Genomic DNA, 27,516 nt, shown 5'->3' with positions numbered 1-27,516 from the left:
GCTTAGTCCTGCTGGCCACATGACCCGGAAGCTGTACGCCAGCTCCCTCAACCAATAAAGCGAGATGAGCGCCGCAACCCCAGAGTCGGTCACGACTGGACCTAATGGTTAGGGGTCCCTTTACCTTTACCTTTACAGTGGTACCTCAGGTTAAGAACTTAATTCGTTCCGGAGGTCCGTTCTTAACCTGAAACTGTTTTTAACCTGAAGCACCACTTTAGCTAATGGGGCCTCCCGGTGCTGCCGTGCCACCAGAGCACAATTTCTGTTCTTATCCTGAAGCAAAATTCTTAATCCGAGGTGCCATTTCTGGGGTAGCGGAGTCTGTAACCTGAAGTGTATATAACCCAAGGTACCACTGTATGCCATTTCTCCTTCCAGTAATAATTGCTGTTGTTTAGTCGTTTAGCCGTGTCCGCCTCTTCGTGATCCCCTGGACCAGAGCATGCCAGGCACTCCGGTCTTCCACTGCCTCCCACAGTTTGGTCAAACTCATGCTGGTAGCTTCGAGAACAGTAATAATAATAAACCTTTATTATCACTACACCACCTGTGTGCAGTGAAATTAACCCCCCCCTACACTTCATTGCAAATTCAGGGGACTAACAATGGATGGTTTTTAATATCTATTAAATTGATATACCGCCCTTCATCAAGAGATCTCAGGGACACTGAAAACATAGAACTCAAAAAAAGTATACAAATGATGCATTACCTCAAATTCTTTATACAGGTGAGTTTTCTCCTTTGGAAAGAGGCAGGTGGAATCTCCACGGTTGCTAACAGAATAACATTGAAAGGCTAGTGAAATATGGGGAACCAAGAGCATCTGCTTGGCATGCAGAATGTCCCAGGGTCAGCCCCTGAAATCTCCCGCAAGGGCTGGATGAGACCCGTGCCTGAAACTCTGGGGAGCTGCTGCCAGTCAGTGTGGAGTATACAGGGTTAGAGGGAACCCTTGGTCGGGCTCAGCAGAAGGCATCTTCCGATGTTCCTTTGGAGGCTTCATCAAAACTCCACAAGATCAAAAGGGATAGAGATTCCAGCTCCATCTTTTCTTAGAGAGCAAAGACTAGGAATGGAGGCACCCAGGCCGGAAGAGCAAGATCTCTATAGACCATATAAAAAGATGTCGCCTTCCTAGAGGCTGATAACCGCAAGAAGAAGCCATCACCTAGAGCCATCTACATGTCAGGGAGTCTTTTGCTGTGATTCCTGCCTTTCAGGGGGTTGGACTAGATGACCCTGGGGTCCATCCCGACTCTGCAATCCTGCGATTCTATCTGACCCCTCTGACTCTCATGTGGACACTTGAGGCAGCTTGTTCCAAAGTGGGAGAAGGCCAGCAAGAGGTACATATCTGGCAAACCCCTGAGGGCCAAGTGGATGGGGCCAAAGACATCTCCCTTGAAATTTAGGCTGGCGATTTATTATGATTATTCTATTAGATGGCTTAACACACACACAGCCATTGATGCCCAGGTCCCTGGAGGCTCAGTGAGGAGCAGCGCCCATTTCCGGCTGGTTTTCCAGCAACAATCCCTTTGGGAGAGAGAGGATGGGGTCCTGGGATGCCCTGCTCTGGGTGCGAGGGGACTGCTGCAGTGGCCTCCGTGGGGAGCTGCCCTTGGAGACACTGGGAAACTGGATTGCAATGCAGCAGCCAGACTATGGGCTGGGATCCCTCTCTCTCTTTTTTTTTTTAAAATAATTTTTATTCGTTTTTCAAACACATAATAAAAACAGAACAAGACAAACAGAAGAAAAACAAGAAAATCAAAACACACAAAACAATTAAACCAATATAGCTTCAGAATCATCATTTCATACCCTTCTTTCTTTTGACTTCCCCATACCTCCCCATCCCTGCATCCTTGTTTAGTGATTCTTTAGCAACCCTTTAGTCAATTGTCTTAATTCCCTTTCATAAAAATTTCCTTTAGTTTTTTAGTTACTGCTGCAGTTCTCTAGCTCTTACCCCCTGACATCTTAACATTCCTCAATTTTGCAATAGTTTTTGAGATATATTTTAAATTTCTTCCAATCCTCTTCCACTGTCTCCTTCCCCTGGTCGCGGATTCTGCCCGTCATCTCAGCCAGTCCCATAAAGTCCATCACCTTTGTTTGCCATTCTTCCAGAGTAGGTAGTTCTTGCATCTTCCAATACTTTGCCAGTAGAATTCTTGCTGCTGTGGTGGCATACATAAAGAAAATCCTATCCTTCTTTAACACCAATTGGCCAACCATGCCCAAGAGGAAAGCCTCTGGTTTCTTAGGAAAAGTCCACCTAAGGACCTTCTTAATTTCATTATAGATCATTTCCCAGAAAGCTTTAACCTTTGGGCAGGTCCACCAAAGGTGGTAAAAAGTGCCTTCAGTCTCATTACATTTCCAACACTTATTGTTAGGCAGGTGATAAATTTTTGCAAGCTTGACTGGGGTCATGTACCACCGATAGATCATTTTCATAATGTTTTCTTTTAAAGCATTACATGCAGTAAATTTAATACCGGTGGTCCATAACTGTTCCCAGTCCGCGAACATAATATCATGACCAATATCTTGTGCCCATTTAATCATAGCTGATTTCACCGTTTCATCCTGTGTATTCCATTTCAACAGCAAGTTATACATTTTTGATAAATTCTTAGTATTGGGTTCCAACAATTCTGTTTCTAGTTTTGACCTCTCTTTCTGGAATCCTATTTTCCTGTCCTGTTTGAATGTCTCATTTATCTGATGATAATGCAACCAATCTCGAACCTTGGGCTTTAGTTTCTCATAACTCTGAAGTTTAACCCTTTCACCATCATATTCTAAAATTTCATGATATTTTGGCCATTTAGAGTCCATATTAAGCTTTTTTACTTCCCTCGCTTCCATTGGTGACACCCACCTGGGGGTTTTACTTTCCAACAGATCTTTATATCGGATCCAAACATTATACAATGCTTTCCTTACAATATGGTTTTTAAATCCTTTATACACCTTTACCTTGTCATACCATAAATATGCATGCCAACCAAAACTATTGTCATACCCTTCCAGATCCAAAATGTCCGTGTTCTCAAGAAGTAGCCAGTGTTTCAACCAGCAAAAAGCTGCCGATTCATAATAAAGTCTTAAGTCCGGCAGGGCAAACCCCCCTCTATCTTTTGCATCAGTTAAAATCTTAAATTTTATTCTGGGCTTTTTGCCCTGCCAGACAAATTTTGATATGTCTTTCTGCCACTTCTTGAAACAGTCCATCTTGTCCAAAATCTGCAGCGTCTGAAATAAAAATAGCATTCTAGGCATGGGATCCCTCTCTTTTAAAAAAAACACAACATATTTTATTTCTTGGTTTACCAAAGTATGTGCCATTTCTCCTTTTTCAAGTTACATTTTCTACAGATCAGTTTCCTCTGTTGAGACATTAGTGTTGAATTAGGAAGAAAAGGGGGAAAGAGGTGGGGGCATGGTGAATGGGGGTGGGGTGGGGTGACAATGTTTCTGTTTCGTTATGCAGCCGTAACCTCTGAAATTGAACACCTGGCACACCCCATGCTTACTCCTGACAGGTCTCTCCAGTGTCTGGCTATGATGTTTCCAGCAGCTGAGAGTAGGTGGGTTATGAGCTCTTTGTGATGTGAGTGGGCATTATTGTCTTGGAAGATGTTTAGTAGGGCCATTTCTGGGGTAACTTCTAATACTTGCTTAGTTATTTTGCATATTTCTCATATGGTTGTTGTCCAGAATAATTGGATTTTGGGAATTTGTAGTTTTTTCTGCCACTTGTGGCTGAGGGAATCCATATTGGGAGGTTTGGTATAGGTAGGTTAGTTTTGGGAGGGTGATCATGTTGTTAGCCGCCCTGAGCCCGGCTTCGGCTGGGGAGGGCGGGATATAAATTTTATTATTATTATTATTATTACTTTGTCTGAGAGAGCGAAGTTTGTGTTGTCCCATCTCTTTAGGTCTTTGTTAATTTGTCACCACAAGGGGTTGCAGTTGTAGAGGTATATTTTGTTGAGGTTTCTGGTTGCTTGTACCCCTAGGTATCTGAGCCTGGTGCGGCAAAGTTTTATCTTGGTGACGTTGGCAAATTATTTTTGGGTGTAAGGGGGATGTTGAAGCACATTGCTTCTGACTTTGCAAAATTTACCTGTAGGCCTGATACCATTGCAAATGTGTTGAGTTCTCCGGTTAGGGAGGTTGCTGTGTTTATGGGGTCTGGTGTTGTGAGCACTAGGTCATCTGCCAAGAGCCCTGATTTATAGTTTCTGCCTTTTATTTCCACTCCAGTGATGTCTGCAGCTGCTCGGATTCGGATTGTTAAAGGTTCCAGAGCCAGGATGAATAGGAAGGGAGACAGTGGGCATCCTTGTTTTGTGCCTCTTTGGATTGCTATGGTATTATTTACAGGTAGGTAGCCGTGTTGGTCTGCCATAGTCAAAACAAAATAAAAGAAAAAAAATTCCTTCCAATAGCACCTTAAAGACCAACTAAGTTAGTTCTAGGTATGAGCTTTCGTGTGCATGCACACTTTTGTGTGCATGCACACTTCAATAATGGTATTATTGTTAGTCTTGCATTTTGCTGAGGCTCGGGTGTATATTTGTTTGAGGGTTTGTAGGAAGTTGGGGCCAAATTTCATGTTAGTTAGTACTTCTAAAATATATTTCCACTCTAAGCAATCAAAAGCTTTTTGGATTTCTAGGGACATAATTGTCAGTGGGAGTTTAGTTGCCTTGCTGTGTTCAATCAGATTCAGTAGTTTCCTGATGGGGTCTGTTATATTGCAGCCAGGGACGAAGCCAGTCTGGTCTGGGACTATTAACTTGTGTAGGAAGATTTTTAGGCGGTTGGCCAAGATTGATATGGGTATCTTATAGTCATGGTTTATTATTGAGATTGGACGGAATGATTCTACTTTGAGGCTGTATTTCAGTGGTTTTGGGATGGAGACTATCTTGGAGTAGGTCCAGGTTTTTGGAATGGGGCCCCCTTTTATGATGTCATTGAATAGGTGGGTCATGTAGGGCATCAGGGGTTCTTTGAATTTCTTATAGAATTCTGCTGTAAAGCTGTCTGGGCCTGGGGCTTTGTGTGGCTTCAGGTTTTTGAGGACTGTATTTCCTCTGGGGTGATAAGACTGTCCATGAATTCCTGTTCCTCATCAGTTATGGGAGGTGTATAGGTTGGAGTACAATTCTGCAAATTCTGAGGTTATTTCTTTGGGGGGAAATGTTATGTTGCCGTCCTTTTTGGTGTTGCAATGTATTCTTGTTCTGAGTGCTTTTTTCCTACACCTGTTTGCTAATATTCTGGAGCTTTCCCCTCCATACTCACAGAAGCGTTGTTTAGAGTATAGAATGTTGATCATTGTTTTGTTGATTTCCAGGGAGTCTAGTTCTCTCCGTTTCTGTTCTATAGCTTCAAGGACTTTTTTAGATCCTGTTTGTAGCATGATGAGAGGGCCGTGATGTCTTGTTCTATCTTGCCAACTTTTATAGAGGTTTGTTTTTTAAGGGATGCTTTCTCTTTTATGGAAGCTCCTCTGGTGACCACTTTCATTGCATCCCATAGGAGCGGGGTTGTTTGTTGTCTACATTGTTTTCCTTGAAGTAGTTTGGGAGTTTCTGTGAGACTCTCTGTGTTTATTTGTGGTTAGGATGGGACTGAAGGACCATGATGGGGTGGCTTGTGTTCCCCCTCCTATTTTGAGGGTAACTTCTACTGGGGCGTGATCTGTGATTTTAATGTTACCCATGTTCATTGATTCTACTGAGGGGATCAGACCTTGTGTGAGCAGAATGCTGTCCAGAGGGACACTGTTCCATGGCGCCCAGAAAAGAATGTGTGGCTGGTGTCTCCTGGGTTTTCTTCACCCCAAATGTCAGAGACCCCTGTTTTTAGCATTTTTAGCAACTTGTAAGAGTCCCTAGTTGTTGGGGGTTTCCTTCGGAGGAAGGTTTCCCAGGGAGTTGTAGGGTGGGTGTCTTTCAGGGATATGCTTTTCATATTTAGGTTGAGGTCACCCCCCCCCCCGGAATTGCTTCCCCTTCAGAGGAGAGGAACTTGTTTAATGTTTTTTGGATGAACTCTAGCTGTTTCAAGTTTGGGGCATATATGGAGCCAATTGTCAGTTTAGTTTTGCCATCTAGTGTCCCTTTAGCAAAAATGAGTCTGCCTCTTTTGTCTTTGAGGACTGTTCTGGCTTTGAAGTTCAGGTCTCTACTGAGTATTATGGCTACTCCACAGGCCTTCCCTGAGCCAGGTGCAACTCATTGTTGACTGAAGCAGGGATCGCTCAGGAGGACTTTTTGGGTTCGGTTAGTCAAATCCACCTAACAGTTTCCTCATTCAGCCCACATTTTAGGGGGGACTTCGTCAAAAGCCTTACTGAAATCAAGACACACTATTTCCACAGCTGTTCCCTGATCAACAAAGTTTGTAACTACATCCAAAAAAAGGGGAGGAGAGATTTCTCTGGCTTTTCTTGTTTTTGAGAAAGCCATGCTTTCATCTTGCATGTTTCTGTTGTGAAATCTTCAATTGGAGGGCACATAAATATTAAAAATGATAATGAATAAGGATATTGACAAGCTGGAACATGTGCAAAGGAAGGCGATTTATGTATTTATTTAATTTGTATACCACTCGACCCAGTGGTGCCAACTTGAATAAAATATTGGTGGGAGGAGCCAGGTAAGGCCCGCCTTCCACAATCAATCACATGATGCATGCAGGCCATTGGAATGGCAATGCCTGTCAACTGGGGTGGCGGCCCCCTCAAATATACTATTGGGGGGCAAAAACCCCTTGGCCTCTAGTTGTTGACTCCTGTTCCCACGTGTCTCAGGACGATTACAACATAAAAACACAACATGAAAACACAAAATACACATCAGTAACTCAACTCCCCACCACATTTTAAAAGGGCCTTAGATTTCAATCAGCCAAAGGCCTGGTTAAAAAGGTGCATATTAACCAGGCTCCTAAAGCTATAGGATGAAGGGTTTCTCCACTGTATGAATTCTCTGATGAGAAGTGAGATGGGAGCTCTGACTGAAGCTCTTTCCACATTCCCCACACTGGTAGGGTTTCTCCCCTGTATGAATTCTCTGGTGCTTAGTGACATCAGAGCTGTGACTGAAGCTCTTTCCACATTCCCCACACTGATAGGATTTCTCTCCTGTATGAATTCTCTGATGGGAAGTGAGATGGGAGCTTCTACTGAAGCTCTTTCCACATTCATCACACTGATAGGATTTCTCTCCTGTATGAATTATCTGATGCTTAGTGAGACCAGAGCTCTCCCTGAAGTTCTTTCCACATTCCCCACACTGATAGGGTTTCTCCCCTGTATGAATTCTTTGATGGGAAGTGAGATTGGAACAGTGACCGAAACGCTTTCCACATTCCACACACTGATAGGGTTTCTCCCCTGTATGAATTCTCTGATGGTAAGTTAGACTGGAGCTCCTACTGAATCTCTTTCCACATTCCCCACACTGATAGGGTTTCTCCCCTCTATGAATTCTCTGATGGGAAGTGAGACTGGAGCTCTTCCTGAAGCTCTTTCCACATTCCCCACACTGATAGGGTTTCTCCCCTGTATGAATTCTCTGATGGGAAGTGAGACTAGAGCTCTGACTGAAGCTCTTTCCACATTCCCCATACTGATAGGGTTTCTCCCCTGTATGAATTCTCTGATGGGAAGTGAGACTGGAGCTCTGACTGAAGCTCTTTCCACATTCCCCACACTGATAGGATTTCTCTCCTGTATGAATTTTCTGAATCTTAGTGAGACCAGAGCTCTCCCTGAAGCTCTTTCCACATTCCACACACTGACTGCAGCTCTCCCCATACTCCCAATTTTTGCATGGCTTCTCCTCTCTGGGGATTTTGTCGTGTTCACCTTTGTTCTCGATCTGCAATTCCTCACAATCTGCAATGGAGACAAAAAGGGATTAGAGCCTCAGGAACAAATGAAGAAGAACTGAAGGAAGTTGGGTGTGTGTTCGTTACCTTTGTGGTTTGTCATTAACCAACATATTTATTATTAGATTCTGATGGGTTGTTGAATGTTGCTTTCTTTGAAATACTTAGTGGTAAAATTGTGAAAGCCTTTTAGAAAAAAGTGCATTTCAGATGTTTGATGGCTCATAACACCACTTCTTTTGGAGTACAGTGGATGCTTGGGTTGCAAACATGATCTGTGTGGGAGACATGTTCGCAATCCGCAGTGTTCGCAAGTTGCAGCGTTGCATCTGCGCACGCGTGGGTTGTAATTTGGTGGTTCTGCGCATGTGCGAGCACTCAAACCTGGAAGTAACCCATTCCGGTACTTCCAGGTTCAGCTCAGTGCACAACACGAAAACACGCAACCTTAAGCGAATGTAACCTGAGTGTCAGGAAACTGCCATCGGAGCCAGAGGGAGAGGGAGGGCTCTGGAGGGATTCCGGAAAGCGTCCCAGGAGGGAGAGAGGCAGCCCATCCTCTGGGGAAGGAAATCAGTGTAGCACCAGTGGAGAAGGGGGGCAGATGGGGGAATCAGCAAAGTGACTCCATGACTCCTCGTCGGAGACCAGCGGGGAGAGCACGGGTCCTCCGCTGCCCACACCCTCCCTGCGCAGAACACTTCCGTGCAGGGAGAGTAGGCAGAGACTAGGCGTCAAGAAGCTTCTTTGCTGGAAGAAGTTCAAGAAACGCCCACTGACGGATTCTGCCAGCGATTGAGACAGCCATGGATGAGTGGCTGCCCGAACAGAAAGGGTTGGCACCGATTTACGCACTAGCAACCCCTAGAACCATTACACCGAGGTATGACTGTAATACCATAATATTATATAGCAATGGAAAGATAATTTAATCAAGAATGTAGTGCAACAAAGTTTGTTCAATTATCTGTATTCTACCAAAGGTTATAGACATATGACCAGAAAAGGGAAGCACAACTTGCTTAGGTTGACGTTTGTCAGTGTATTATGTGATTGCGATCAATTTGGTTGGTTTCTTGGTTCTTTCATTTGGTGAGTTTGTAAAACTTAATAAAATTAAAAAATGGTACAAAGAGTTGACTAGTTACCCAGAAAGAGATGTAAAATCGTACTATTAAGTGAACAAGGCTACAGGTATGAAGAAATTAGAAGAAAGATGCGGGGAAACTTAACCAAAGCTGGTCTATATTTTTGAAGAGGTATAAGAGACTCAGTCACTCCAAAATCAGACTGGTAAAGGCAGGGAAAGGTGCACAACAGCAAGTGATGATCGAAGAATGGAGAGACTGTGCCTGCATGACAGAAGAAAATCATTACATTCTTCATTAAATTATTTTTCCATTGATATATAGTTTTATGCTATTACTCCCCAAAAAGTGGTGTTATGAGGTATGAAAGCTCTGAAATACACTTTCTCCAAAAGGTTTCCACAATTTTGGCCACTAGTGTAAGTTGCTCATTTTAAAGTTAATGTACTTTTTATATGGGGACAGATTGTTATGGTTAATGTTTCTGGTTTATATAAGTGTTGGAAGCCGCCAGGTGGGCAGAGTAAAAATAAAAATTATTATCACTGCTACTACTACCTGAGATTCAATAAGCCTAGCTCTTCTCTGGGATGGATTTTGTTTGGCCCAGTCATGGCATCCCCTCCATCTCCACTGTCAGTCGTCTCTCTGGTCAACCCAAGACTGACAGCAGCAAAAACAAAAACAGAAAGCTTGACAGAAGCTACTTATCTTTCTGCACAACTCTGAAGCTAAATAAAAAAAAATCCTTTCAGTAGCACCTTAGAGACCAACTGAGTTTGTTATTAGTATGAGTTTTCGTGTGCATGCACACTTCTTCAGATACCAAAAAAACGGGAATTTGCTGGAATACAGAAAAAATGGAATTTGCTGTTCAAGGTTTATTGTGGGGGTGTTAGATTCCCAGGTGTTGGAGGGGGCGCTGTTGAGCTCTGTGGAAATGTATGAGGTTTGTCACATAGAGGTATTTTTTGAATTTCCAGGCAGATAGGACGATCCCACAGGGAGCCTTACCAAGAGAGGCCACGATCCTACGATTCTCCTCCATGACATCCTTATGCAGAGCTCTCTGGTCAGGATCCAGCAACGCCCACTCCTCGTCCGTGAAACAAACAGCGACATCTTCAAAGCACACTGGGCCCTAAAAGAAAAAGGAAATGTCCTCTTCTGAGACAGCAGAAATATGATCTGCTACACAATGCTCTGTTCTTTCCTTCCTCTTAATTGCTGTGTTGTTTCGATACGATTGCTTTCAATAGGATTGACACTTTGACACGCATTCTGGAAACGTAATGCTTGGTTCTGGCCTTAAACTGCCCAGATTCTGCCAACTTCAGACAGGGTTGATTGTCTTCCCAAACAGTGATGGGCAGGCAACTATCCCCATAGATCTCTTGCACCAGGCATCTATAGAACTCCAGTTCCCTGCACAATTCCGACAGTGCAATGAACTCAGCCTCAGTAGAGGACAGCTCAATGAGACTTTGCTTCCAGGACTTCCACCCAACTAGAGATTCCCCAAGGTTTATTACCATCCCAGATACGGACTTCCTGTCATCCAGATTCGCCCCGTCGCTATCTGCCCACCAAGTAAGCGCCGTCTCACCTGCAGCTGACAGCTTGAGACTGAAGTCCTTGGTATCCTGCAGGTAGCGCAGTACCCACTTGATACCGTGCCAGGCACTTACACTGGGCTTTGATGCTTCCCTACTGAGCAGATTGGTAGCAAAAGCAATGTCCGGCCTGCTCCATTGGAACAGATACAACAGACTACCAGAGCTGACTGGAAGAGCTCAGCGTTCTCAAACTCAACGCGTTCTGCTAGCCAACTGTCTTTCACATAGCTTGTCTCCATGGGTGCCCTAACCCCTGCACAATCAGACATTCTGAACTTCTCAAGCAACTGCTCAATCTTGCCTTTCTGACTGAGCAAGAAGCTTCCATCTTCAGTCCTGTCTATCTGAACACCTAAGTAGATCCTTACTGCACCCAGGTTCTTGAGCTGAAACCGTTTTCCAAGCTCTTTGGCAAACTTCTGCACCTGTTTGTTTGCCCCTGAGATGTGAATGATGTCATCAACAAAGATCAACACCATTTCCTGTGACTCCTGACCCTTTAAGGTACAGGCAGCTGTCAGCAAGACTCTTCTTGAAACCTAGCTTCTCTAAGGCTTCATCAGGTACAAGTTTCAATTTCTGGCCTATTGCTTCCAACCATAAATAGACTTGTGAAGCCTCCATACAGTATTTGGCTCATTGCCCTCAAATACTGAAGGAGGAAGCATGTACAGATCCTCCTGGAGGTCTGAGTTCAAATAGGCCACATCCACATCAAAGTGATTCACCTGAAAAACTCTTTGTGCAGCAATCGCAAAGAGCATGTGCAGAAATTCACATCTGGAAGTAGGAGCATATACCTCAGTATAATGCAGGCTCTTTTCCTGCATGAACCCTCTGGCTGCTAGCCTAGCCTTGTACTGTGGTTCCCCTGTTGCTGTGGGTTTAAGACGGTAAACCCAGCGGCTGCTCACGGCCTGTTTGCCCACTGGCAACGTTGTGAGTGAGAACACACCTAGAGACTCCATTGAGCTCATCTCCTTCTGCATTGCCTCATGCCATTTCCTGGCTTCTTCCTGAGGCAGTTTCTGAACATCCTCAAAACTCTCGGGTTTACACTGTGCCATGCCAAAACTCACACTTGTAACTGCAAACCTGTCAGGAGGTTTATCTTTCGTTGTGCGAGCTGAATGTCTCAACCCAGTTTCAGGTACCCCCTCAGACCCACTAGGACCAGCTAGAACGTCCTTGGCCTCCGAGAGCTCCCCCTCTGACTTACTGCACCGTTTAGACTTCTCAGCTGAACCTGTGGGTGAGGAAGGAGCACTTCTATGTTGAAGCTTCACAGCTTTAGGAGAAGTTCTTCCCTCTACCTGCTCTGGGCCAGGACACTGCCTCAGCTGCAGGTTCGACCCCTACCTCTTCCTCATCAGCAGAGTCAAGAAGACTCTCTGAAAGAACATCAGGGTTCCCATGTATGCGTGTCCATCCATTCTACTCACAGAACTCAGCACTGCTGCTGAGCAGAATCCTGGACTGATTGCCTGTTGGATAGGCAAATCTCCACCCCTTGGTGCCTGGCTCATACCCACAGAAAATCATCTTTTGGGACCTAGGGCTACCCTTTCTGAGCTTGGCCTTTGGCACAAGGACCCAGGCCTCACAGCCTGAGTACAGCTGGGTTAAAGTGGTTCTGTTATGAGAGCTTGCAGGGCAGCAGCTGAAGGAGCAAAAAGGGTTTTCTTGTGTGTGTGTTTCTTTGTGGCTGATTAGATGCTCTCCCTGTGCAAAGGTCAGAGGAGGCAGGGTTTTTGTTGAGGCAGGTGATTAGCTGTGGGAGGAGCTTATCAGAGCGCGCAGTTTGATCCATCTTTTAGATTTAGGGGAGCTAGTCTCAAACATTTGTTTGGGGAGACCTAGGTTTTTTTGGGGGGGAGTTATTTGTCCTGTCACGCTTTTTATGATGGAGATGTCCTGTCTTCACGCTTTTTATGATGTAGTCCCTCAACGACACGTTCTCAAGATGGAGGGTGAGGGAACAGCTGCAGTCGCCTGCGGTTCCTGCGCAATGTTTGCCATCTTGCCAAAGGTTGCAGGCAGCTTTACCTGCAGCAATTGCATGTTGATTGCCCTCTTAGAAGACAAAGTCCAGCAACTGGAGGAACGTGTAGCTACGCTCCAAAGAATTAGAGAGCTGGAGCACTTCTTGGAAGCAACAGAGCACACCATCTCCACCAAGGAGGAGACAGGGGACTCCCCTGAGAAGAAGGCTAGTTCACCAACACAGGAGCCAGATATTGTTACGATATGGATGCAATGCAGCTACAAAGTGCTAGCTTGAAAAGTAAACATGATGGGAATGTTGGGGCTGCCCGTGGGAAACAGAGGGACAGTCAATTCACAGTGCGAACCACCGGAATTAGCTCAGAGTGTAATATGAGCTCTTCCGTTTGTTCCTGTCCAGTAAGTACAGGAAGTGTTTGTCTCTAGACTGCTGGAGCTTGAAGAAAGCAGTCATGTTTTTTGTAATGCTGCAAAGACAGAAATAAAGGCATGTAAATACGTTTCTGTCTATCTCTTTCCCCTGCCAGGGGGGGGCAGGAAAGAGGGGGGGTGTTCTCACGTTTGAGAAGAATCGCCTATTGAGACCTCGCCTGGATCTTTCTGGGGAATGCAGCCAGGGAGGTCAACAGGGAATCATGCCGGGTGCCTGGGAGAGTTGCCAGTTTCTCCTGATAAAGGCTTGATTTCCGACATCTGGTAGCACGGAGCCGATGGCATCGATCCATGAAAGCAGCTAAAGAGGTTGATAGATCATATTCATCCTCTGCAAGGAGATCAAGGAGTTTGTGGTAGCGTGTGGATGGAGGCTACAACGAACGGCTGAACACCAAAGCAGACGTTTTTGCTGATAAGCAAGGAGCAACGGAACCCCAAGGTATGCTGATTTATGGGCCAAAAGAGTGAACGCTGATTGATTTTTCTCTGGTTCACAAATGCTGCTTTTTGGATAGAAAAACAGCACTGAGAGAGAGCCACATTCTTCGCATTCTTGGGACGGATAACGGTTTGCTGCTCAAACCTGGAATGTCCAGTTGCTAAGCAACGAGACTTCAGTCTTTTCAGCTACTTCGGAGATAGTTAGCTTGAAAAGAAAGTGGAAAGTTACTAGCCAACACGGAAGTGAGGCTGGGACTGTAAGAGGCAAGAAAAACAATGTTTGTCTACTATCTCACTGCTCTTGGAGGGACTTCCAAAGCAGCCTGCGTTTAGCTGCCAGGTGCAAAGAGTAAACACCCAGCTATTGGATTTTACAGGCTCAAGAGTGAGAGCTGAAGCTTGAGATTGAGATGGCTTTGTTCTCTCAGAAGCTCTGAAAAGCTTGTGAAGCTGGAGTGAGAAGCAAGAGCCGAAGGTTAACTACCCCAGAAGGGGAGAGCCAAGATGACGCTGGCCAAAGTCCTGAAAGCTTATCGAAAGCTGAGGAGAGCTTTGACCCCAAAAGGGGGAGTGAGGGAACTGTTGCTACTGTTGCTGTTGGTGTTCCTGTTCTTGCTGCAACGGATGTTGCTGACAGGGGGAGAGAAGCTCGGAGTTCTGACACCCCTACTGCTTCTGCAAGTGAAGAACAGGCTGTTGCTTTGAACGTTGTCCGTTGTTTCAATTGTGGACAGACTAGGCATCTTCAGCGGAATTGTAAGAAGCCATGTCAACAGAAAGGAGCTAAGGAGAGCTCTGCAAAGCCTGAGGCGTCAGGCAAAAGTCGTACCAAGTCCCAGATGAAACCTGCAAAGGCATTGCTTTCAACGAAAGCTGCATTTTCAACGGAAAACACTTTTGTTATGGACACTGGAGCGACGCAACACATGACGTCGTGCAGAGAACTGTTTTCTACATTTAAGAAGCAAAGCTTTGCTGTGAAACAGGCCAATGGCCAGGAGCTGGAAGCGACCGGGTTCTTTCTCGCCCTTGCCTTGTTTTTGGCCACCATGCTTTACATCCTGAAGAAGAGACTGTTCCCCTTCTTGTAAAATTCTCAGATGAGGAGAGGAAGCGTGACTCAGGAAGGATGAATGAAGGCTTTCTCACAAAGACCTGACACTCTTCTAATCAAGAGAACATTCACAAATGTTCATAAACAGAACATATTAGCAGTCTGTGAAGATTTAGACTTGCTTATGTAAGCTAAATGAGCTGCAGGTTAGGACAAGGAACAATAAGAATATGACCTGTTTCTCTGAGAATGGCAGGTGTCAGTTCTGAACTGGATGGTGGAAGACATACTAAGCCCCTCTCTTGTCTTTGGCTTGGAATGAATGTGTATTCCACTTCCTTCCTCCAGAGATGTTCCTGAGAGGAGGGGGATGGTATTGCTGAAAATACATTTAGATACATTCCTTTAATAAAGTGTATTTGAATACAAAAAAATGTTAAGAGATCATCGTCTGTGGGGAGGACTGCAGGGCCTGCTCCCTTCCAGGGCCTTTTCCAACTTGCCCAGGGGGCGTGGCCCAGGCCCTCTCTCCCGGCTATAAAGGGACTCCTGCTGCGGTGAGGCCTCGGATCATCGGCTGGGTGAGGACTGCAGGGCCTGCTCCCTTCCAGGGCCTTTTCCAAGTGGCCCAGGGAGCGTGGCCCAGGCCCTTATTTGGAACAAACTTTTTGGGAAGGGTGGGAAGTGTTCTGCCATTGCTTCCCTGTTCCAGGTGGTTAATGTGCTTTAAAATGTCCTCAAGCAGTTGGTGGCAATTTAAATTTTTATTTCTTTTTTCCTTTGTTGGGGGTGGGTGGGATGGATATTTGGTTGGGGATTAATTTTAGTATAACTGTTCTGTTCCTTTTTGTTGTTGTTGTTTTATTGGTTCTGTATAGTTTGTGTTTTGTTTTTAAGGGGCGGGATCAGGGCTGCCTGGGAGTGGGGCCCCAGCCAACACGATGGCTGGGACAAGTTCCACAGGGGGGGAAGCACTGGGACATCCGATCTCAGTGATCATGGGCAGGAGGCGGAGTTACGCTAAGACCAGACCATCTCATTACTGAGGAGGCAGGTTTAGTCGTTGTTTGAAGACTATCCCTGCCTCCGGGTCTGGCCTTGACCGGATGGATACTGGAATCAACAGGGGAAACCTACATGACCTGAAGGTGTTGCTGTGTAATGCCAGGTCAATGATGAATAAAACCACTGCCATCCACAACCTGATTGTGGATGGAGGATTTGACCTGGCATGTGTGACAGAGACCTGGTTGGAGGAAGCAGATGGGCCTGTCCTTGCCGCTGCTTGCCCACCAGGTTTCTCTTACGCACAGCAACCCAGGTCATGTGGGCAGGGAGGGGGGGTTGCAGTGATTTTTAGGAAGTCACTAGCTTGCACCAGGCGTCCTATTGGGAAGACCCAGTTTTCCGAGTGCAAGTTCTGGAAGTTGGGCAATAGGGGCAGTACAGGATTCCTTTTGGTGTACCGACCTCCCCGCTGCACCAAGGATTCCCTGTCTGAGCTGCTTCAGGTCGTGGCGGATTTTCTCCAGGAGATACCTAGTTTGGTTGTCCTAGGGGATTTTAACATCCATGCCGACACGACCTTACAAGGGGCTGCTCGGGACTTTGTGGAAAGCATGGCCTCCATGGGGCTGTCCCTGAATAAGTTTGGCTCAACTCATAGTCATGGACATGCCTTAGATGTGGTGTTCACCTATAGTGACGTGGGTGATGTGACACTAAGTAAAAGTGAAACAAAAGAAGTGCCATGGTCAGATCACTTCCTGGTGCAACTGGACTTCTCCGTGACCCTTCCCCTCTGCAGGGAGGTGGGACCGATTCAGATGGTCCGCCCCCGCCACTTAATGGATCCAAATGGTTTCCAGAGAGTGGTAGGGGATGCTTTATCCCATGTTGATGGCCTTTCAGCTGATTCCCTGGTGGCCCGCTGGAATGCTGAGTTAACCAGGGCTATCGACTGTCTGGCTCCGAAGCGCCCTCTCCGATTGCATGGAGCCCGGACAGCCCCGTGGTTTTCTTCGGAGCTGAGGGCAATGAAACAATCGCTGAGATGGCTAGAGCATCGGTGGCAAAAAACCTCACTCCGAATCTGACCGGACACAGGTTAGAGCTCAACGTCGAGCCTACCAAGTGGTGTTAGCAACGGCGAAGAAGACTTTCTTCACCGCCTGTATTGCATCTGCAGAAAATAGTAGCAGGAGACTCTTTCAGGTGGCTCGCAATTTAATGGAACCACCTTTACCACCGGGGCCTTGTAAAGACCCCAAGATCTCCTGTAACGATTTTGCAAAGTTTTTTGCAGTTAAATTCACTCATATTCGGAAGGAGCTAGACACCACCGTGGGAGCAGGGCTGAGACGGGAGTGCTAGAGCTCTGTCTGGTGAAGTTGCATGCAATCAATTTCAATCCGTTACCCCCGAGGATGTGGACAGGCTGCTTGGACGCGTGAAACCAACCACCTGTCTCCTGGATCCTTGCCCATCCTGGCTAATAAAAGCAAGCCGGGAAGGGCTGGGCGATGGGCTCTGCAGGGTGGTGAATGCTTCCCTCTGTGAGGGAACATTCCCAGATCTGCTGAAAGAGGCGGTCATTAAACCGCTTCTTAAAAAAACATCTTTAGACCTGGCAAGTATGGCCAACTATCGCCCAGTCTCAAATCTTCCATTCTTGGGCAAGGTGATTGAGCGCGTGGTTGCTGAACAACTCCAGGCACGCCTGGAGGATGCGAACCATTTGGATACCTTCCAATCGGGATTCAGACCTCATCACGGGACTGAAACTGCCTTGGTCGTACTGGTTGATGATCTCCGGCGGGCTAGTGACAAAGGTGAAAGCTGTTTCCTAGTTCTGCTGGATCTCTCAGCGGCCTTTGATAACATCCTTCTGGACCATCTAGAGGGGCTGGGAGCTGGGGGCACTGTCATACAGTGGTTCCGCTCCTTCCTCCTGGGCCGTGTTCAGAAAGTGGTGGTGGGGGATGAGTGTTCAGACCCCTGGGCCCTCACCTGTGGGGTGCCTCAGGGTTCTGTCCTCTCCCCCATGCTTTTTAACATCTATATGAAGCCGCTGGGAGAGATCATCAGGGGGTTTGGACTGGGTGTCCATCAATATGCAGATGATACCCAGCTCTACCTCTCTTTTAAATCAGAACCAGTGAAGGTGGTGAAGGTCCTATGTGAGTGCGGTTGAAGGATGGATGGCGGCTAATGGATTGAGGTTGAATCCTGACAAGACAGAAGTACTGTTTTTGGGGGACAGGGGGTGGGCTGGTGTGGAGGACTCCCTGGTCCTGAATGGGGTAACTGTGCCCCTGAAGGACCAGGTGCGCAGCCTGGGAGTCATTTTGGACTCACAGCTGTCCATGGAGGGGCAGGTCAATTCTGTATCCAGGGCAGCTGTCTACCAACTCCACTTGGTACGCAGGCCGAGACCCTACCTACCCGCGGACTGTCTCGCCAGAGTGGTGCATGCTCTAGTTATCTCCCGCTTGGACTACTGCAATGCGCTCTACGTGGGGCTACCTTTGAAGGTGACTCGGAAACTACAACTTATCCAGAATGCGGCAGCTAGACTGGTGACTGGGGGCGGCCGCTGAGACCACATAACAGCGGTCTTGAAAGACCTACATTGGCTCCCAGTACGTTTCCGAGCACAATTCAAAGTGCTGGTGTTGAACTTTAAAGCCCTAAACGGCCTCGGCCCAGTATACCTGAAGGAGCGTCTCCACCCCCATCGTTCTGCCCGGACCCTGAGGTCCAGCGCTGAGGGCCCTCTGGCAGTTCCCTCACTGCGAGAGGCCAAGTTACAGGGAACCAGGTAGAGGGCCTTCTCGGTAGTGGCCCCTCCCTGTGGAACGCCCTCCCATCAGATGTCAAAGCGATAAATAACTACCTGACATTCAGAAGACATCTTAAGGCAGCCCTGTTCAGGGAAGTTTTTAATCTGTGATATTTTAGTGTATTTTTGGTTTCTATGGAAGCCACCCAGAGTGGCTGGGGAAACCCAGCCAGATGGGCGGGGTACAAATAATAAATTATTACTATTATTATTATTATTATTATTATTATTATTATATCTTGAAAGTCTGAACTTGACTATTAACAATGTGTATTTGGTTCCTGATTTAAAGTTCAATCTGCTGAGTGTTTCGCAGATCACAAAGAAAGGACTGACTTTGTCCTATGATAGAGAAAGCTGCAAAATCTCCAAAAATGGAGAGCTGTATCTTTCCGCCAGAGAAAGATGGACTGTATTTGTTGACTTTTAATCAAAGTGATTGCATAAATTGTAATGCACCTGAATCTGACATGATTTCTCTTGCAGGTATGGCGAAGGACGTCCAGAAGGCGACCAAAGTTAACAGTGCATTTCACCGAGTGTATGCTGATGTGATTGGTCCTCTAGCACTATCTAGAGGCAATGCAAGATATTATCTTGTGTCAAAACAAAATAAATTCCTTCCAGTAGCACCTTAAAGACCAACTAAGTGAGTTCTAGGTATGAGCTTTCGTGTGCATGCACCCCCCCGGGGGGGGGCAGGAAAGAGGGGGGGTGTTCTTCTCACGTTTGAGAAGAATTGCCTATTGAGACCTCGCCTGGATCTTGCTGGGGAATGCAGCCAGGGAGGTCAACAGGGAATCATACCGGGTGCCTGGGAGAGATGCCAGTTTCTCCTGATAAAGGCTTGATTTCCGACAGATATATGGAAAAACATGACTCAAAGAAGTAGGAGGCCCAGGGTTCGCTCTGATTGTTTAGAAATACACAATCGCTTTGAGGTCCTCTCCTCTAGCATGGAAGACGAAGAGCAGACTCCATTTGAGGATCTCTCCCTCATTACAGTCGATAAGGTATATGAAGACGAGCAGCAAAGTCAGTCCTCAGGGAATGTGCAGGCGACCTTGGAACGGACAGCTCACGCAAGAACCCCGACCAAACCTAAGAGGAGGCGTGTAGTGGTGATAGGGGATTCCCTACTGAGGGGAACAGAAGCAGTGATCTGTGGGCCTGACAAGATGTGACAAATACCCCTTCCTCTTGGTTCATGTGGGAACCAATGACACTGCAAGCAATAGCCTCCAGAAGATCTCTGAGACTATGAGGCTCTGGGCAGGAAACTGAAGCAATTAAATGCACAAATTGTCATCTCATCTGTCCTCCCAGTTGAACGACGTGGCCCAGGGAGAGAGGGAGAAATAGTGGAAGTGAACAGCTGGCTTCGCAAATGGTGTAAACGGAACGGTTTGGATTCTTAGATCACGGACTGGTGTTTCTTGAAGATGGACTTCTGGCAAGCGATGGGCTGCACCTCACAACGGTTGGGAAGAATGTTTTTGCCAAAAATCTCAGAAACCTCATCAGGAGGGCTTTAAACTGACTAATATGGGGGAGGGAGACAGTGCTCCTGAAGGTAGGAGTCTATCAGTTGATGAAGATGATCTTCCAAATGTCATAGACAAAACGGAGCAAACAGCACGCAGACCTAGTGATGGGAGGAAAAAATCCTTAAATAAGAGACACGGGGGAATGATTAATGGACTTCAATGTCTGTACACTAATGCGCAAAGCATGGGTAATAAACAAGATGAGCTTGAGCTCTTGGTACAGCAAACTAAATATGACATAACAGGCATCACTGAAACCTGGTGGGATAAGTCCCACGATTGGAATGCAATAATGGAGGGATACAATCTATTTCAGAGAAACAGACCAGACAAGAAAGGAGGAGGAGTGGCGTTATATGTCAGGGATGTGTATACCTGTGAAGAGATCCAAGATTTAGAACCTAAAAGCTAAAGTGAGAGCATTTGGGTCAAAATTAAGGGAGAGAAGAATAACAGTGACCTCATTGTGGGAGTTTACTATAGATCCCCAAGCCAAACAGAGGACATAGATCATGCCTTCCTGGAAGAGATGGCCAAGCTTGCAAAAGGAAGGGAGATAGTAGTAATGGGGGACTTCAATTACCTGGATATTTGTTGGATGTCAAACTCAGCCAAGAGCATAAGGTCAACCAGATTCCTCACTCGCCTTGCAGACAACTTCATTGTCCAGAAAGTGGGAGAAGCAACAAGAGGAACAGCCATTTTAGATCTGGTCCTAACCAATGTTGATGACCTGGTTAGTGGGGTAGAAGTGGAAGGATCATTAGGCGCGAGTGATCATGCTCTTCTGAAGTTTACTATACAGCGGAAAGGAGCAGCCAAGCATACTAGGACTCAATTTCTTGACTTTAAGAAAGCCGACTTCATAAAACTTAGGGAAGTGCTGGGTGAGATCCCATGGACAGTAATACTAAAAGGAAAGGGAGTTCATGATGGCTGGGAGTTTGTTAAGAGGGAGATAGTAAAAGCACAACTTCAGGCAATACCAATGAGACGGAAACATGGAAGGTGCCTAAAGAAGCCAGGGTGGCTATCTAAAGAACTTTTAACTGAGTTAAGATTAAAAAAGGATGTGTACAAAAAATGGAAAAGGGGGGAAACCACCAAAGAGGAATTCAAACAAATAGCCAGCACGTGTAGACACAAAGTCAGAAAAGCTAAAGCACAGAATGAACTCAGGCTTGCTAGAGAGGTTAAAAGCAACAAAAAAGGCTTTTATGGGTATGTTTGTAGCAAAAAGGAAGAACAAAGAAACCGTGGGGTCACTCAGAGGAGAAGATGGTGAAATGCAAACAGGGGACACAGAAAGGGCTGAACTCCTCAATGCCTTCTTTGCCTCAGTCTTCTCCGATAAAGAAAACAATGCCCGACCTGAAGAATTTGGAGCAAATGATTCAGCAGAGGAAACACAGCCCAGAATACCTAAGGAGATAGCACAAGAATACTTGGCTAGTTTAGATGTATTCAAGTCTCCAGGGCCAGATGAACTGCATCCAAGAGTATTAAAAGAACTGGCAGATGTGATCTCAGAACCACTGGCAGTCATCTTTGAGAATTCCTGGAGAACAGGCGAAGTCCCGGCAGACTGGAGGAGGGCAAATGTTGTCCCTATTTTCAAAAAGGGGAAAAGAGAGGACCCAAATAATTACCGCCCAGTCAGTCTGACATCAATACCAGGGAAGATTCTGGAGCAGATCATTAAGCAAACAGTCTGTGAGCACCTAGAAAGGAATGCTGTGATCACCAATAGTCAGCATGGATTTCTGAAAAATAAGTCATGTCAGACTAACCTGATCTCGTTTTTTGACAGAATTACAAGCCTGGTAGATGAAGGGAGTGCAGTGGATGTAGCCTACCTTGATTTCAGCAAGGCATTTGACAAGGTGCCCCATGATATTCTTGTAAAGAAGCTGGTAAAATGCGGTCTTGACTATGCTACCACTCAGTGGATTTGTAACTGGCTGACTGACCGAACCCGAAGGGTGCTCATCAATGGTTCCTCTTCATCCTGGAGAAGAGTGACTAGTGGGGTGCCACAGGGTTCTGTCTTGGGCCCGGTCTTATTCAACATCTTTATCAACGACTTGGATGATGGACTCAAGGGCATCCTGATCAAATTTGCAGATGACACCAAACTGGGAGGGGTGGCTAACACCCCAGAGGACAGGATCACACTTCAAAACGACCTTGACAGATTAGAGAACTGGGCCAAAACAAACAAGATGAATTTTAATAGGGAGAAATGTAAAGTATTGCACTTGGGCAAAAAAAATGAGAGGCACAAATACAAGATGGGTGACACCTGGCTTGAGAGCAGTACATGTGAAAAGGATCTAGGAGTCTTGGTTGACCACAAACTTGACATGAGCCAACAGTGTGACGCGGCATCTAAAAAAGCCAATGCAATTCTGGGCTGCATCAATAGGAGTATAGCATCTAGATCAAGGGAAGTAATAGTGCCACTGTATTCTGCTCTGGTCAGACCTCACCTGGAGTACTGTGTCTCGTTCTGGGCACCACAGTTCAAGAAGGACACTGACAAACTGGAACGCGTCCAGAGGAGGGCAACCAAAATGGTCAAAGGCCTGGAAACGATGCCTTATGAGGACCGGCTAAGGGAGCTGGGCATGTTTAGCCTGGAGAAGAGGAGGTTAAGGGGTGATATGATAGCCATGTTCAAATATATAAAAGGATGTCACATAGAGGAGGGAGAAAGGTTGTTTTCTGCTGCTCCAGAGAAGCGGACACGGAGCAATGGATCCAAACTACAAGAAAGAAGATTCCACCTAAATATTAGGAAGAACTTCCTGACAGTAAAAGCTGTTTGACAGTGGACTTTGCTGCCAAGGAGTGTGGTGGAGTCTCCTTCTTTGGAGGTCTTTCAGCAGAGGCTTGACAACCATATGTCAGGAGTGCTCTGATGGTGTTTCCTGCTCGGCAGGGGGTTGGACTCGATGGCCCTTGTGGTCTCTGCCAAATCTATGATTCTATGATTCTGTCAAGGTCATGCTGACTATAAGAAGAGGCCAGAAGGAGCCTAGGTTTCTCTTTCTCATTCTATCTCTCTTCCTTCTGGTGTTCTGTACATAGTAAGCTGAGTGTTAAGGTTTAGACATTATAAGTTGTGGTAAGTTTCAGTTAAGTCTGCTGCAACTGGATTTCTTATGGACAGGGCCAATCCTGAATGTTTTGCATTTGGGATCCATTCTGCTCATTTGTCTTCAGTAGCAGTAAAGCTCTGCTGGATGAAATACAATTGCCTCTGGTCTATTTTGGGGAATCCTGCAACGTCTTTACATTTTCACTCTGGTAACTATACATTGGAGTTCTGCCTGGATCAATACTGAGTAGAATTGCAAGACAGGGTCTTCCTCCATGAAATCAGCTGCCAAAAGAGAAGGCCCCTGGCTCCCCACAGCTTTCCAAGCCCCCTCCTCTCTGGGGTTCCTGGCAAGCGAAAGAGTGCCAGTGTGCAGCCTGGCTTTGCTCCTCCATTGTCAGACGTCTCCTGCCTCTGAGAGACAAGCAGGGAGGGTGGCTTCTGGCAGAAGGAGAGGGAGCCCCCAGTGGCTCCTCCTTCTCCTAACTCACCTCTGCCTCTCAACCTCCCTCCTCCCACTCGTCTCCTTCCTCTTCTGCCTCTGATTCTGCACTGCATTCTGTCACAGAGTCTCCCAGCTCACTAAGCCCTGTTTCCCCTTCAGCTTCTGACACCTCCTTTTCCCAGACTTCTCCCTCTTCTCCCTCTCACTGCTCATCCTTGTTCTACCTCCACTTCTTGGCCTCTGACCTGTCTTCCCTTCCTGGTTCCCCAGCTGCTTCCTCCCACCATTCCTCTGTGCCCAACCAGTCCATGACATTGCTCCATCCCTCGGCCTCTGTTCCCACAAGGCAGCTTCCCCTGACCTGATCTGGTTCCACAGCCGCTGCTTCCCTTCTGCCCCCATGAAAAGGCGGATCAGGAGGTCTTGCCGCCATCATTCTGTCTCCTGCAAGAGAAAACAGGTAAGCAGGATGCCAGGCGTCCCTCACAGGTGCCCGCGTCTCTCACAGGTGAAACAGGGCATCTCTATCTACAGATGGGCCTTTCAGAAAGCCTTTCCTGCTGAGAGAATTTGGACATTTGTGCCCATTTCATATGTTAGTCGTGCAGAAATACTTCTCCCTTCCTTTGTACCCTTGTTCCCAACTGTGTCGTCCCCCCCCCAAAGAAAAAGATTTAAAAACCCCACAGATTACTTGGGAAAGCAACAGAATAGACCAAACAGAGAAAAACCGCCTTCCTCCTTACCCAGTGGCCTCTCTCTGGTGTCCAACGGAGGCCTCTCTGCCTCACAGGAATCCAGGTCCATTTCCTCAAAACGATCCTTTTCCTGAAAGAGCAACAAGGATTCAAAAAAAAAAAAAAATGAATGACAAGAAATAGCAGAAAGATAATGGAAAACTAAAAAACTTTAAGGGTGTGAGATCTCATTCCATGGATGCCTTCCCAGAAAAAGGATGGGCCATCAGTAGAGCATTATGGGATGTTCTCCATCCTCTTTCGAGCCCCTAATAATAATAATAATAATAATTTTTAATTTATACTCCACCCTCCCTGGTCGGAGCCAATCTTTCAGCGGCTAACATCATAAATCTAACACAGTATACAAAGAATATAAGAACAGGCAATCAATTAATTAAAATACTTCTTAAAATTAGTTCAAAACAAATTAAAATCTGGACAGACGGCAGTCCACTGGTAAAATTGAGAGTGGTTAATATTCGCTAGGTCCAACTACTGTTACCACTGGTCTTATAAAGGAGGTGTGAGCAGGCTAAGAAGCCTCTTTAATGCTTATTCTTGTACTGAAAGAAAAGAATCAGACTGAACCCTGAACCCTGAAGGCCTGGCGGAACAGCTCTGTCTTGCATGCTCTGAGGAAAGATGTCAAATCCCACAGTGCCCTGGTCTCTTGTGAGAGAGCGTTCCACCAGGACGGAGCCACATCCGAAAAGGCCCTGGCTCTGGTCAAAATAGTATCCAGAGGAAAGTCTCTCTCACCTGCTTCCTCTCCTCTGCCTGACTCAGGAGGAAACCTTCGGCCAGGGCCACCGCCTGGGAACTGGTCTCCGCTCCGCATTCCCTCACCCAGCTCTCCATCTCCAGGGGAAGGACAGCCAGGAACTGCTCCAAGATCACCAGGTCCAGCATCTCAGCTTTCGTGTGCCTTTCTGGCTTCAGCCACTGACGGTCAAGGTGGTAGAGTCGGCTGCAAACCTCTCGGGGTCCCTTGGCCTCCTGGAAACAGAACTGCCTCAACCGCTGGTTCTGCACCTCTGAGCGGAGGGTGTCCAGGATCTTCTGCCCAGAGTTTTCCCAAAATCCCCCACTGCTCCCAGTTTGGATGGCATGGCCTCTTCCTGCTCCAGGGCCAGCTGAGTCTCGCTCATCCATCTGTGCTCTCAGGAAGTCTCTGAGACATCAGAAGGAACCCTTTGGTCTTCTGCCAAGTTCTGCCTGTGCTAATGAGGTGCTAGCAAATCCTACAAAGCAAATACATTGTTCAGTTACAGAATTTTTAAGTCCGAAGAAGAGAAATGTTCTTTGAGCAAGCATGGATGAGTCTTCCTAGGAACCAGGGTGGGACTGTACCAAACCATGAGATATCTTCTGAAGAAGAAGAAGATGGAGGAGGAGGAGGAGGAGAGAAGAAGAAGAAGAGGAAGAAGAAGACTGAGGAGGAGGAAGCAGACTCTAGCCCTCCTAGAAGGAAGATTGCGATGCAAAATGTGGAGGCAACTGAAGGGATTTCTCTGAGGTGAATCAGTCTAGTTGCTCCTGCCTTTGAGTAAATGCAAGAAGTCAGAACTGACTGACAAGGGAATAATTTGTATCTTGTGGAAAATGGATGCTTGGCTCTAGTGGGGGTCCTTGCCTGGGGGTCCTCAGGAGTTGCTCCCCCCACCCCCACTCCCCTGCTTCTGTCTCCTTTTCCTGCACTTGGTCTCTCTGCCACTCTCCAGACAGACTCCTGGGGTGGGGTCCCTTTTTCTTTGCTCTGAGGGCCAGGAATGTATCTGGACATTATTATTCTCTTAGATGGCTGAACACGCCACTGATGCCCAGGTCCCTGGAGGCTCAGTGAGTAGCAGCGCCCATTTCTGGCTGGTTTTCCAGCAACAATCCCTTTGGGAGAGAGAGGATGGGGTCCTGGGATGCCCTGCTCTGGGTGCGAGGGGATGGCTGCAGTGGCCTCCGTGGGGAGCTGCCCTAGGAGACACTGGGAAACTGGTCCCCAATGCAGCAGCCAGACTCTGGGCTGGGATCCCTCTCTTTATTCGTAGCCTTTCTCTCCCACCTTTCCTTCCTCACTCCCTCCCCGTGAGTTATTTTTTTTTTGGGGGGGGGCTAGTCCATCTCATCCAGCTTTGGAAAACCATTTGCAGGTGTTTCCTCTGTTGTGCAATGAGGCTGAGCGATGTCACTCAAAGTTAAAGTCCTAGGGACTCCTTTGTACTGTATAAAGAAGGGAGATTTTGGGGGAGTCATTGTTTTTCTGAAAGGGGGGGCGAAAGGCCAAATGAGTTTGGGATCCTCTGCTCTGCAGGAAGGAGAGCGTGGCAGCCCTGGCCCCTCCCTGGCAGGACCCCCTCCTCCTCCCTGACTTGGGGTCCCCCCTCCCCTGCAGGAGCAGATCAGGCCCCCCAGGCCTCCTCCCCTGCTGCAGCCCTGGGACCCCCACCCTGACTTGGGGTCCCCCTCCTCTTCCCGGCACGCGCTCTCTCCTTCCCTGACCTTCCTCCTGGCTCTCAGCCCCGGGGCTCCTTCCTCCTCTGGGTAGCAGGAGCATATGGGGGGGTCTTTGCACCCCTGACCCTCTCCTCCTCCCTGACTTGGGGTCCCCCCCCTGCAGGAGCAGATCCAGCCCCCCCGGCCTCCTCCCCTGCTGCAGCCCTGGGACCCCCACCAGATCCCAGAGAGAGAGAGGGGAGACTCACCAGATCCCAGGAGGGGAGAGCGAGGCAGCCCTTGCAGGAGAGACACCCAAGCAGGAAAGGACGGGGGGGGGGCCCTTGGCTCTGGAGGACCTGCCCCTCCCGTCCACTTCCTGTCCTCTCTAGGAAGGCAGCTCGGTTCCCTTTAACCCTTGCAATGCCGAGTCCACCCACGCCCGCAGCCAGGCAGATTTCCATGATTTTCTGTTATTTGCGATGGCTGTGGAGGGCCAGCTGCCCCCCTGGCGAGGCCACTGCCCGGCTCTCCTCTTGGCTGGGCCCTGAGCACCTCCCTGCCTTGGCCTGCAGCCCCATCTTCTCGCAGTCCTCGCGCTGCTGGCTTCCTTCCCCTCGGCTGCCCCGCCTAGGCGAGCCCGGAGGAGGAGGAGGAGGAGGAGGAAGAAGAGCAGCCGCTCGTCTCCCTCAGGGCAGCCTGCCAGCGGAGGATCGGCCGCCTTTCTCGGGCTATTTGGGAGCGCTTTGGCCCAAGCTGCCTCTCAACTGCCGAATCAGCGGAAGCAGCCGCCTCCTCGCCCTCCCAGCCAATAGGCAGCCGAGCTTCCCGCAGTCCACAGTCGCCTGCCCA

The 27,516-nt window shown here is 47.4% G+C and overlaps 1 protein-coding gene across 2 annotated transcripts in view; it reads right to left on the bottom strand.

The window, feature by feature from the left end:
- LOC307214789 (uncharacterized protein) overlaps nt 1-27,516 on the bottom strand; it is a 91,619-nt gene that overhangs the window by 47,386 nt on the left and 16,717 nt on the right. Inside the window, exons 1-5 of one of the 2 annotated variants that reach the window (XM_079973796.1) lie at nt 26,934-27,058; nt 24,997-25,478; nt 24,244-24,325; nt 23,859-23,941; nt 10,029-10,155 (exon numbers count right to left, since the gene is read on the bottom strand). The exons of the other annotated variant lie outside the window; for it this stretch is intronic. Of the exons in view, the coding sequence (XP_079829922.1) occupies nt 10,029-10,155; nt 23,859-23,941; nt 24,244-24,325; nt 24,997-25,389 (685 nt within the window). The 5' untranslated portion in view covers nt 25,390-25,478; nt 26,934-27,058. Of the gene's footprint in view, nt 1-10,028; nt 10,156-23,858; nt 23,942-24,243; nt 24,326-24,996; nt 25,479-26,933; nt 27,059-27,516 lie in introns of those variants that run through there. 2 annotated transcript variants of the gene reach the window in all.

This window comes from Podarcis cretensis (genome assembly GCF_951804945.1).
Source record: "Podarcis cretensis genome assembly, chromosome: 4".
Classification (NCBI taxonomy): domain Eukaryota; kingdom Metazoa; phylum Chordata; class Lepidosauria; order Squamata; family Lacertidae; genus Podarcis; species Podarcis cretensis.
Note: the sequence above shows the minus strand (reverse complement) of the source record. Positions and strands in the feature narration are given on the sequence as shown.